The sequence below is a fragment of the Haliotis asinina genome, chromosome 7 (genome assembly GCF_037392515.1).
Source record: "Haliotis asinina isolate JCU_RB_2024 chromosome 7, JCU_Hal_asi_v2, whole genome shotgun sequence".
Lineage (NCBI taxonomy): Eukaryota > Metazoa > Mollusca > Gastropoda > Lepetellida > Haliotidae > Haliotis > Haliotis asinina.
This window is the reverse complement of record NC_090286.1, coordinates 54808690-54820644: the sequence shown is the minus strand read 5'-3', so window position 1 is coordinate 54820644 and position 11955 is coordinate 54808690. Positions and strand designations below refer to the sequence as shown.

Here is an 11955-nt window from a genome sequence, read left to right as displayed (position 1 = left end):
TGGCGGTGGGCTGGTTCATTTTAGAGAAATATGAGTCTTAATTGATCAAAATGTTTGGTTCTTTTTTAAATTTGACTGAGACAAATTTTTATCTGTGTCAAGAATTAGAAGAAAAGGTTATCTAGTTGCATTAAAAGGGATTTTAACAAGACATAACATATAGGAACATTGTACAAATGATTCAAGAGATCAGAAAACCTCATGATGGACCGTGCTAGCTACAAGACTATTAACTCACAAACATCTTCTGGAACACTATGATTTGCCTGTCCCGCTGCTTCCTCAAGGGACTGACATCACCCTGTAACTGACAATAAGGGACAGGATGATTTGTATATCAAACATCAAATCACAGCAAACGACACTGTACTTGCTTTACGACCATAAAGTCATTAAACTGCCTTTTCACAAACGTACGGTCCGCAGAATTAAAGCCGTAAAAGGCATCGAAATTTTCAGAAGACGGATCTTTGGCCACTAGACAACGAATACCAGGTCAAGCGGATGAATATCCACACACGGAACTCATTCGACTTAACTTTATCATGTAGCAGTGACACTCTACCACGGCGGATAGAATGAAAAGCCAGTCGTCCCTACTCGTAACTTAAGAATAACAGTTACATGGAGTGGATTAGAATCATCGGAACTGGTAATATGTATATCACTGAAAACTATAAAGATAGGGGTTTATGCTGTACGAAACCGGAAATGTGAAGGCTGTCCAGGTGTTTCAGCTACCAGTCCCACCGGGTGAGCAAACTCAACACACCACGCTTCTAATATGTGTTTGTTTGTTTGTTTGTTTGCACTCAGCAATATTTCAGCTATCTGGAGGTGGTCTGTAATCAATCGAGTCTAGACCAGTGATAAACAGCATGAGCATCAATCTACGCAGCTGGAATACGATGATATGTGTCAACCAAGTCACTGAAGCTGACCACCCGAACCCGTTAGTCGCCTCTTACGACAAGCACGGGGTTTTCTAGACCGATTCTAACCTGGTTCTTCAGGGTAACGTCCTTGTTAGCCCCATATGAGCAGCAGACTGCTCCTAGAGTGTGTAAACCAATAACTGCCCTGTGGAAATAAATACTAGTGTCGCCCTTCGCATTCTATTCTTTACACGTCACGCCCACAAAGGTTATTGACATTCTGGATACTATGTCTACATTTTGATGCATGGACACGCTCCGCCCACTCATGCATATTTATGATTTATGTGCACTTAAGACCTGTCGGGGTTTAAGGGCTCAACAATACGACCATTTAGCACTGACCAAACCATTAACAGGAATATCATTGTGATTCAGATTTATTATTAATCAACATTGTACAATACTACCACTGTTTCTAGAAATCAGGGAATTTTGTGAAATTTTACTGGTAAAAACTAACCCGTACCTCCACGCTGCTGTCACCAGATGATGTATTAAAGTGTAAGAGTGAGCGAGTAGGCCTAAGCCACGTATAGCAATATCCAGCAATATCATGCGGGGGACACCGGGATATGGGCTTCACACATTGTGCACACGTGGGGAATCGAACCGGGGTCTTCGGCGTGACGAGCGAACGCGTTTCAAAAACATTAGGCTACTCCACGACCCTATAGTGTAAGAAAAACGTTTGCTGACTCTACGGTTGTACTACCTTGTTCGAAGTTTTATGTTCTACTTACGGTTTTGTTGCCGAAAGATGGATACAGTGGACGGATTTTCTATATTCTTGTCACTTACTACTTACATACTGAATTATGACTCATCTGAGGGCTCATACGTGTCACTGTCAAGCGAGTGCATGAAGTTGGTACTTAGCTATTCACAAATTCAACCAGTGCTGTTAATCTGGAACATAGTAATACCAACTAAATCTAATACCAACTAAATTTCCACGCGTATATCCACATGGCGACAAACCATTTGTTCGTCAAATATCAGTTGCAATAAAATGTTTCTATTTACAACAGACACATTTAAAACAACATGAACAATGTTTGTTTCAATTTATTTGCTACATGTCAAATACATTTTTTATAAGTGAGAGAAACACCTGGTTTACATTCACAGTAAACAATCCAGTTACCTGGTCGGGCGAGAAACCTGCCATTGAGACGAAAATCATAACGTGAATGAAAGTATAATGCTTTCAGTTGACGTTTCACGTCTTCCCAGTAACGGACATAATTGGTAACTTTTGATAAACAATTGCTCCTCCATATGTCATGGAGTGAAGTAGGGGCCATTTTTGTCCCTTTTCACTGATTGCCTTCTTGCGTACTTGGTGAGGGTAGAGAGGGACGTGGTCAGATGTCATCCTCCATCGTTTAAGTCGATGACAGCAGGGAAATGAAACACAGAACAAGAAATGTATGTAGTAATAACCACCAGGTTTAACATTAATTCACACCTCAACAGTTTTCTTTTTGTGAAAGGGGCGACGATGTATCCTGAAGGTTAAAGCGTCCGCTAAAGACCCGGGTTGATTCCCCACATGGGCGCAGTGTGTGTGAAGTCCATTTCCATGTCCCAAACCCGATGAATATTCCTAAAAGCGGTATCACTTTTTGTGAAAACAGAAACGAAATGCAAAATGTGCAATATTTATATACAGTAATATATTCTCATAATGCTGTCTCGAAGACCAGAATGTCTATATAGATCATTTGATACCTGACCATAACAAGTTAGCCGCTACTTGTGCATTAAATGTTCACCTCTAAACGTGTTTGTTTCAAATCTAACGTTACATGTGAGAAAAGACGTATATTCACGAATATATGTCTTTCATCGGAATTATTAATTCAAACTCACCCTAGCATTTGGGTCTATATTTTCCACTCAATATTCAACGGTCTCTGTAATCACCTAAAATGACGCTTTGTTGTAAACGTTGTATTTTGTAAAATAAGCAGGAATGAATGTAGGATGGAGACATATTTTTATGCCATTCAAAAAAGTAGATTTACAAGACTGATAAAATGCAAATGATGAAGCCAAGAAGAAAACAGATGATGGAGAGAACTTAAGGGAAAATGTGACAATTTATTCCATTCCATTGGAAATATTTCATCTGCATGGAGATGTATTACTTTTTCTCATATGTATTGGCTAGTGGTATGCTCGAAAAGTAGAATATCCCCTACTTTTAATGGACGCGGTATCTACTTGGAATTTATATAACAGTACAATAACATGGTTAAATCTGTTATGTGTGAAATGAAATGGGTTCCCAAACTGGTTACCTTATCTGACCAAACGGAGAGATTTAACAACAGTTTGAGGTAGCCTGACTCTAATAATGCTTGAAGTTAATTCTCACAGTTCACACAATCCTATAATATTTTATATTTCAAGATAAAACCTATGACTGCCCAGTACAAAGAAACGTCGGTGACAGTAAATAGTTATGCAGCTGAGACATTTTAAAACCATTTGAGTATTCTAGTTTGGTCTGTTTGAACATAACTATTTCATAATTATTGGTTAGACAATTACATTTTATACTTACAGTATTCTTAGGTTTGTGCCTTTGCGGTAATTATATAGGCGTTTTGTTGTGTATGCAATTGCCTTGGATTTCTAATGGGTTATTTAGTTAACCCATTTATGCACAGGGTCTTAAATTTTCATCAAAGTTTTTTGACAGTAAATATACTTTCCATACATTTTGACACTGAAAAGTGTGTCCCATAAATGGGACAGTATGCTGATGAGTGAACTTAAATTAGATAGTTTGTAAGGCTTTGCTGGTGGGAGATCAACCTCTTAAATCTTAAAACTGACTCTCTTAATTAAAACTCTTCGTGGAATACAACCAAACCTGCTTTCAAATGAATCAATGTGTATTTACAAACTGCAACCTGAACATTTCATGGACATTCCTGATCCCATGAAATGCTTTCTGATGAACCAAACATTATAGTTGATGTATCCCTACAGTAATGTATCCCTACCGGGAATTGCTAGTTGATGAAAGTCTTTTGAAGACTGTGATGAAATGTTTTCTATTCATGAGTTTCCTAAAGCTTTTCAACATACTCAAGTATTCCTAAGCCCTCTACCGTTCCTCACATACGAAAACAATGGGTACAGGGTAATGTTACAGTGTTAGGTAGGCTCATTCATACACACACCTGGAGGAAGCGAAGGGCCAATGGGTAAGTATTTCTTTGTATGTCATACTAAATGCTGTAAATCTTTACTTCTGTTTCTTTCATAATTGTATGCCAGTAAGTAGATTATTGGTTTCTAAGTGCCTAACTAATCAATTACTGATCATGCTTTGGAAGGCTTTGCAAAGGCAACTAGTTAGTGAAATTTGTCGATAATTTAAGGGATCGGTATGGCCACGCCCAGGTTAAGAAATTGGAAAAATTATAGCATCACGCCATGAAGAAGGAAATTCCACGGACACCAAAATGCTATCAAAAATATTTCAAATGGATTCTAAACTCGATTCTGTAAGTGCTTCAGGAGCTGATACTATATGTCATCAGTTCCTGCAGCAGTATCTTGAGCATGTTGAAGAGCTCCATGAAGCTCCTTGATAGAAAACATGTCATTGTAATCTTCTCCAGCAGAGGACTTTGGGATACATTCATCAACTATGATGTTTGTTTCATCAGAAAAATATGTATATGATCAAGAATGCCATTGGAAGGTTCAGATTTCAGATTGTTAATACACATAGTTGCATATGAAATCCACTTTTGTTGTATTCCATGAACGATTTTAAATTAAACGATTTAAATTTAAGATTTAAGAGGCTGATTTCCCACTACATACGCCAAATATATTACCTAATTTAAGTTCACTTATCTGCATAATGTCCTGTTCTGGTCCTAGTGTAAAATTGAATCGTGAAAAAAATGCAAACCATTTTAGTTTTATTGTTCTATTTGAACAACGAAAGTTTTCAGCACATTCTAATGAACTTACATACTTAAACTACGGACCAATAACTATCCAGTGAACGTCACACTTCGCCAAATTGGCAGGGGACCCGCCTTGCCACTGGAAGTGGCCATGGTTGAAGAACTTAAACTCTACAAGCAATCTGGTTCAACCACTAAACAATGTACTCAGCTTCATTCACTTCTATACTTCCAATTTTTATCTTCAACAATATGAGGGAAATAGGTCCCAAAAATAGGACGATGTGCATGAAGGGGTTAAGTACATCAAACGCCAAAAGACACATTACCCTCCTACCTTTGTGAAATACTGATACGTTGGAAGGTGTAAGTTTACGAGAAAGTCTAACAGCACAGCTTTATGCAAATCACGAAAAACAATATCAGATGCATCCATATTGTTGTGAAATGCATCCTTCCGATTATCGTCCATGCCGAAATAAGCCAGTAACAGCAATTTATATATCCAAACGAAAAGTTGAAATATAATCCTGCTTTGAGGCATTGCTATTTAAGGTCACCATTTTCAACTATTAAAACAAAAAAACAACTGTTGCAGAGTTTGTAAAATTCCCACGATTTCAGTCCTGTATATCATGATCTACAATTGTGAAAACAAGTACAACGTGTCTTTGATATTGTGAAAACGAGTTTAGGAACACCAAAATTATGATGTGAACTATATTCCATTTTCTGTTCACACATAGTAATATCAATCGCCAATACATAGCGATGGTGTAGGCTAGAACTTGAGGCATTCGCTCTCAGCGCTGAAAATCCGACTTCGATTCCTCTCATGCGTGCAATATGTGCAGCATATATTTGGTGTTCCCCGTCGTGATGTTGGAATATTGCTAAAGGCACGAGAGTTGGAATGATCAAATGTCGTTTCATTACATACAGCGAAGGACAGAATCTGTTCAGTGGATTAGATCGAATAACTTTAGGAAACCAGCGATGTAAACACAATTTTGATAGTGTTGTTCACATGAGTTACTGTCGTCCATTTGATGTCAGTCCAATAACATAGATGGAGTGCAAGAATCATCTTTCTCCTCTGTGGCTGGAGGACCCGTGAAGGTCTGGGGTAGAATAGCCTTGTTGTAAGAGGCGACTAATGGGATCGGGTGGTCAGGCTCGCTGACTTGGTTGACACATGTCATCGGTTCCCAATTGCGCAGATCAATGCTCATGCTGTTGATCACTGGATTGTCTGATCCAGACTCGATTATTTACAGACCGTCGTCATATAGCTGGAATATTGCTGAGTGCGCCGTAAAACTAAACTCACCAACAACTTTTAGCCCCACAATTGTCGGATCGAAATCCCGATTCTGTCGCTACCATGATATACGTGGATCTGACTTCTATGAATAATCATTCCAATATGGTTCACCCAATCCTATTTAGTGACGCTAAAGTGACGTTCATAACAGACCTAATCTAGTATTAATCACTGAGACATTAGCAACATATTTAGATCTTTATTACAAATGCATATTGTACAAACACAGCTTTTGTGTATTCAAGGGACTGTTCGTACGTGCACACGCAGTGACAAGTGTAAATACGTCACACAGAAGAAGTCTCCGTTAAGTTTGAAATGCAAACTGTACATAATACAGCGTATTAATTTTATTTTAAAGCATATTGCACTCACACCAATACACTGCGACTGGTAAAGGCACATCAGCTACTCAGATTTTATCATGTAGTGAAGAGCCACGCGACAGCCACACTCAGGTTCTGGGCGGAATTCTCCCGGCTGTAGGTAAACGCCCACACGCTTCAGATCATCATTGAGGAAGGCCACAAGACTGCTACCGTCCGTTTTGTTGGAAGAATATTTTACGTTGATGACCTGATGTCCGTCAGGAATACCAGCCACCTTGCACGAGGAGAATATGTGTTGAGATGAATCCGTAAACTGGATGTACAGATGACCTCTTTGATACCGACTTGCGATCAACCCTTCTCGCACCTGATTCAAACAGTCATCATATCCATCGATCTCTCGTTTCCACTTGTCTCTCAAAGCCTGTTTCAAGACTGGTCCCCATCTTATAAGTTTAGCACTTAACTGCTCAATGCCATACATGTTTGCGTACTTATGTACAGCAGTAGCTCGGTCGGCTGGGGGCAGTATATCGTGCCTCAGGAAGTTGAGGATGTGCACGAAAACTTCTCCATCCGCATCTATGAAGAAGCGGCCATCTTTGTCTTGTGGAACAGCATACTTTCCACTGAACATATCGGCCAACCTGGAACTCGGGTACTTGGTGAGAGTTGAAACACGGGTGCTGAGGTGTCGTCCACCCACATTTAGATCAATGATTTCAGGGAACTGAAACATAAGTATCCATGAATGATTGTTAATAATCGAACTTGGACCAATCAATCCAGTAACTGCCTTCAAAGAATAGGTATAGTAATTGCATACTATACATTAACTGGGTTTCTGAATTGAATATGATAATGTTTTCCAAGTATAGCATGTATACTGAGAGTAACTAGTGTTCATACTCATGGGGCGATATCGTCAAGACTGATGCGAGTCTCTTACTGGGTGTACTGTAACTCAAGTTTATCAAATATCCAGAAAAGGCATTAGGTGTGTGAATAGATTCATTTAATCAGTGACTGTCCGTATGAACAACGCCGGCGGCCTGCTCAAGTACTTTAAAAGACAAAATATGTTCGAGAGTGTAATCTAATGCCTCTTTAACATTATTTCCTCAATGTCATACACTACTGGTGCACAATTTCGTCATAGGAAGTATAAACTTGATCCGTTAATTAATATTTATAAGTATACGGCGAATACCTCATGATGGGAAAATAGCTTGGTGTATATATCTAGGTATGTGTGTATATGTATATGTGCGTGTGTTCTATTCGGTTTAGCATTACCGTTTCAGGGTCTGGGGTGGAGACTTCACATTCATTCGTCATGTTTAAAACCTACTCCTTATAAAACTGGAAAGCTATTCCACTTATAAAAGCAACGGTTTTACTGTTTCTGTAGAATGATCTTAAATAGCACTCCACACGTGACTCGTGACGTATGTGGGATCATTGTGGGCCACGTGTATAGGAGACACGTCATAACTTCAAAAGTAGTAAATTATATCAATAGATAAACTAGTTATTTAACACGAGCCAGTTTGACGTGTGTCGCTGTAAGCGGATTCTGGAAGGAAGGATGGCGTCGAAGTTAACCAAGTGACTAACGATTTCCCCATGCAAGCTATACGAGCAAGGTCATTGTGACCCAAGGCTGGGGAATACCAGGGCACGTGGTTGGTGATTCCCACAGTGAATGTATGTCAAATAACGTATTTCAACCTTATATGGGGAAACGTGTGTTCGGGTTTATGGGTGATGAAATAAATCATCTGAATTTGTATATTTCGCTTTTGGAAACTGTCAATTTAGGGGTATCTGGTTATGAGGGGAAATGCGAATGGTCTCTTTGTACTCAAACCACTCGCTCCAACCCTCCAGCCCATAGCAAATTTGTCAGCTCCATATAGACAGTAGACTAGTCCCCAAGCTTGTTAATCATTTATATTATAGGAAATTATATATACTTGGTTAAGCTAAGCATTTAGTATGCTGTTCCTTTACACACAATGCCTACGAATGTTATTGATATTCTAAACTGTGTAAGCTATAAACACAAGGGCGACATTTTGAAACATGGAGAAGCATGGACTACTGTTTAGCACTGATCCAAATGTAATGGGGAGGTCATTTTGACTTATATGTATATTAATCAAGGTTATACAATACCACAAGTTCTTACAGAAAACATGGAGTTGTTTACACAGTAGCATTTGAACACGTACCTCCATCTTTCTGTCACCATATAACGTAGTGAAGTGTACGAGGAAGGTTTGCAAACAGTGCAGCTCACTGGAGAGTCACGCAGTTGAACTATCGTATCGGAACTTTTCTCAACTTTCATGTTCTACTTTCGGTTTTGTTGTTACAAAAGGGATAAAGTGGACTTTCCATTTCGTGTCACTTAATATTAGATATGTTGTGATTCATACTGTGTAGGGTCGTGATGGGATGTGAAGACAACACAGCCAGTGGACGTGTTTGGATGCAGAAACAAGCGAGTGTGTGAAGTTGGTACTAGGTTTGCATTTTTTATTCACAAATTCAACCAGTGTTGATAATCTGGTACATTGTAAAACCCACTAAAGCTACAGCTAAAAGCTATTTCCACGCGTGCATTCACATGGGGATAAAAGATTTGTCGGTCAAATAAAATATGCAATAAAATAATTCTTCTTAATTACAAGAGGCACATTTAAGACAAGATGAACAATATTTGTTTCAATTTATTTGCTACATGTCAAAATCATATTTTTATAAGGCCTTTGTGTGAGAATCGATTACCTCATTTACATTCACAGCAAAGAATGCAGCTGTCTGATCAATCAAGAAGACCTGTTGACATCGTACTAACAGGTGAGGCGAAAATCAACATGCACCCACAATAGCATGCAGTTATTAAAAAGACGTTCCTAGGTATATATATGACAAAAGTGTAAGTGTAACTATACTATGACCTTATTTCAAGTGATTCGTTGGCGAATATGTGTTTACAGTTATTTACAGTCATCCGATAAACAGCATGCACTTATGGGCGATATAAAAAAAACAACACACTGAAGATATAGGCAAACATCACATCATCATCATCTGCAACTTCTACAAATGCCACCTACAAAGTTCTCCTAACCCTACCCCACCATTGCCATCTTCCGTAGAAGACAACGCTGAGAAAAAACACTTTACGTCTTTTTCAGGGAGATACAAAATTCGAATTTCTGCTGGTGACGTTGTTCTATCAGGTGTCTTCTTTCACTTTATTCGGAACAGGACTCCGATGTTATAGTTACAATTGTCGTTTACGTCTCTTTCAAAAATGAAGTTGCCCAGACGCTGCATGTCATGTGCCAGAAGATGTAGCACAGATTTATATCTATATTCATCAGTGTGATCGAGATGTACTGTAATCTTTGGACATTGTAAGAAGTCCAGACTACAAGGAACAGAAGTTCCACATGTACAGCGTCCTGCCTTTGTAGTGAGACAAACATACCTAGAATCAAAGTATAATTGTTTCAGTTGACTTTTCACTTCTTCCCAGTAACGGGCATAATTGGTAACTTTTGATAAACAGTTGCTCCTCCATATGCCATAGAGTGTCTGTCCGTTGTCTTGGATGCTTGAAATACCTTCCTTCAGGACATCTAACCCAAAATAATCTGCATACTTCCGAACTTCTGCAGCTGCTTCGGGGGGAGGCATTGTCTCAAATCTCAGAAAGTTGAGGACGTGGGCAAACACGTCTCCGTCTACATCGATGAAGTAGCGGTCATCTTTGTCTTTTTTCACTGACTGCCTTCCACTAAACATGGCGGCCAGCATCGAGTCCGGGTACTTGGTGAGGGTGGAGAGGGACGTGGTTAGATGTCGTCCTCCAACGTTTAAGTCGATGACAGCAGGGAACTGAAACACAGAACAAGAAATGTATGTAGTGATAACCACCAGGTTTAACATTAATTCACACCCCAACAGTTTTCTATTTTGTGAAAGGGGCGGCGATGTATCCTGAAGGTTAAAGTGTCCGCTGATGACCCGGGTTGATTCCCCACATGGGCGCCGTGTGTGCGAAGCCCATTTCCGTGTCCCATCCCCTACCACCTTCATATTGTTGGAATATTGCTAAAGACTGATAAAACGCAAATGATGAAGCCAAGGAGGAAACAGATGATGAAGAGAAATTAAGGGAAACTGTGACAATTTATTCCATTCCACTGGAAATATTTCATCTGTATGGAGATAATTTACTTTTTCTCATATGCATTGGCTAGTGGTATGCTCGAAAAGTAGAATATCCCCTACTTTTAATGGCTGCGGTGTCTACTTGGAATTTATGTAACAGTACAATAAATGGGTTAAATCTGTTATATGTGAAATGAAATGGGTCCCCAAACTGGTTACCTTATCTGACCAAACGGAGAGATTTAACAACAGTTTGAGGTAGCCTAACTCTAATAATGCTTGAAGTAATTAGTACAGTTCACATAATGCTATAATATTTGATATTGCATGACAAAACCTATGCCAGCCCATTACGGAAGCGTAGTAAGGCAATGGCTGAAAACGACTTATAGTCTTATTATCTCTTACGAAGGAGATGGTATGTCCTTTGTAAGAGACAGTGACAGGTGGTCCTACAACGCTTCCGTAGCCCATAATGAGTATCTGAATCTTTTCACACAATGTCACAAGACATATTACTTGCCATCGAGGCAGCAATATAGAACGCTTTTTCCTGGTTTCACTTCTTTAGTGTGAATACACACAAAAATGTCACAAGACATATTACTTGCCATCGAGGCAGCAATATAGAACGCTTTTTCCTGGTTTCACTTCTTTAGTGTGAATACACACAAAAATGTCACAAGACATATTACTTGCCATCGAGGCAGCAATATAGAACGCTTTTTCCTGGTTTCACTAGTACTTCTTTAGTGTGAACAGGACAAAATACACAAAACTCCCTTAACACTCACGTGAAAAGGCATACTGGAAAATACGTGCAGGCAGTTCAACGGTGGGCCTGTACAGACAGTTGTTATTGTGTTCTCTATGCACCGACTGTGCAGCTATGGAGATAAGATAAGCCCTCGATTCAAATATTGCCCTTCGGATTGATCTCCTATCAAATATATGCGTCAAGTTCGATGGTCCAAGGTCACAACGCAACGTCGGTGACAGAAAATAGTTATGCAGCTGTGACATTTTTAAACCATATGAGTATTTAGTTTGGTTTGTTTGTATACTAAATATCACAAATGTTATTGGTTAGACAATTACATTTTATATTGTATTGTTTAAAAGTCAAATAAGAACAAACAATGATTAAAACTAATGAAATGTTACTAAAATATTCAAGTTTGGTTTCAGTATTCTTAGGGCTGTGCCTTTACGTTAATTATACTGGCGTTTAGTTGTGCATG

The 11955-nt window shown here is 39.0% G+C and overlaps 2 protein-coding genes across 2 annotated transcripts; both read right to left on the bottom strand.

Annotated features, from left to right (window-relative positions):
• Nucleotides 1-6381: 6381 nt before the first annotated feature.
• Nucleotides 6382-8878, bottom strand: LOC137290995 (BTB/POZ domain-containing protein KCTD7-like). Its single transcript, XM_067822231.1, has 2 exons — nt 8761-8878; nt 6382-7256 (listed from the first exon to the last, which is right to left on the bottom strand). Exons 1-2 carry the CDS (start codon nt 8764-8766, stop codon nt 6606-6608), a joined length of 657 nt encoding a protein of 218 aa, XP_067678332.1. The 5' UTR covers nt 8767-8878; the 3' UTR covers nt 6382-6605.
• Nucleotides 8879-9053: 175 nt separating this feature from the next.
• LOC137290992 (uncharacterized) lies at nt 9054-11589 on the bottom strand. Its single transcript, XM_067822226.1, has 2 exons — nt 11509-11589; nt 9054-10438 (listed from the first exon to the last, which is right to left on the bottom strand). The coding sequence occupies exons 1-2, from the start codon at nt 11518-11520 to the stop codon at nt 9788-9790; spliced, it is 663 nt and encodes a 220-aa protein (XP_067678327.1). The 5' UTR covers nt 11521-11589; the 3' UTR covers nt 9054-9787.
• Between the last annotated feature and the right edge of the window lie 366 nt (nt 11590-11955).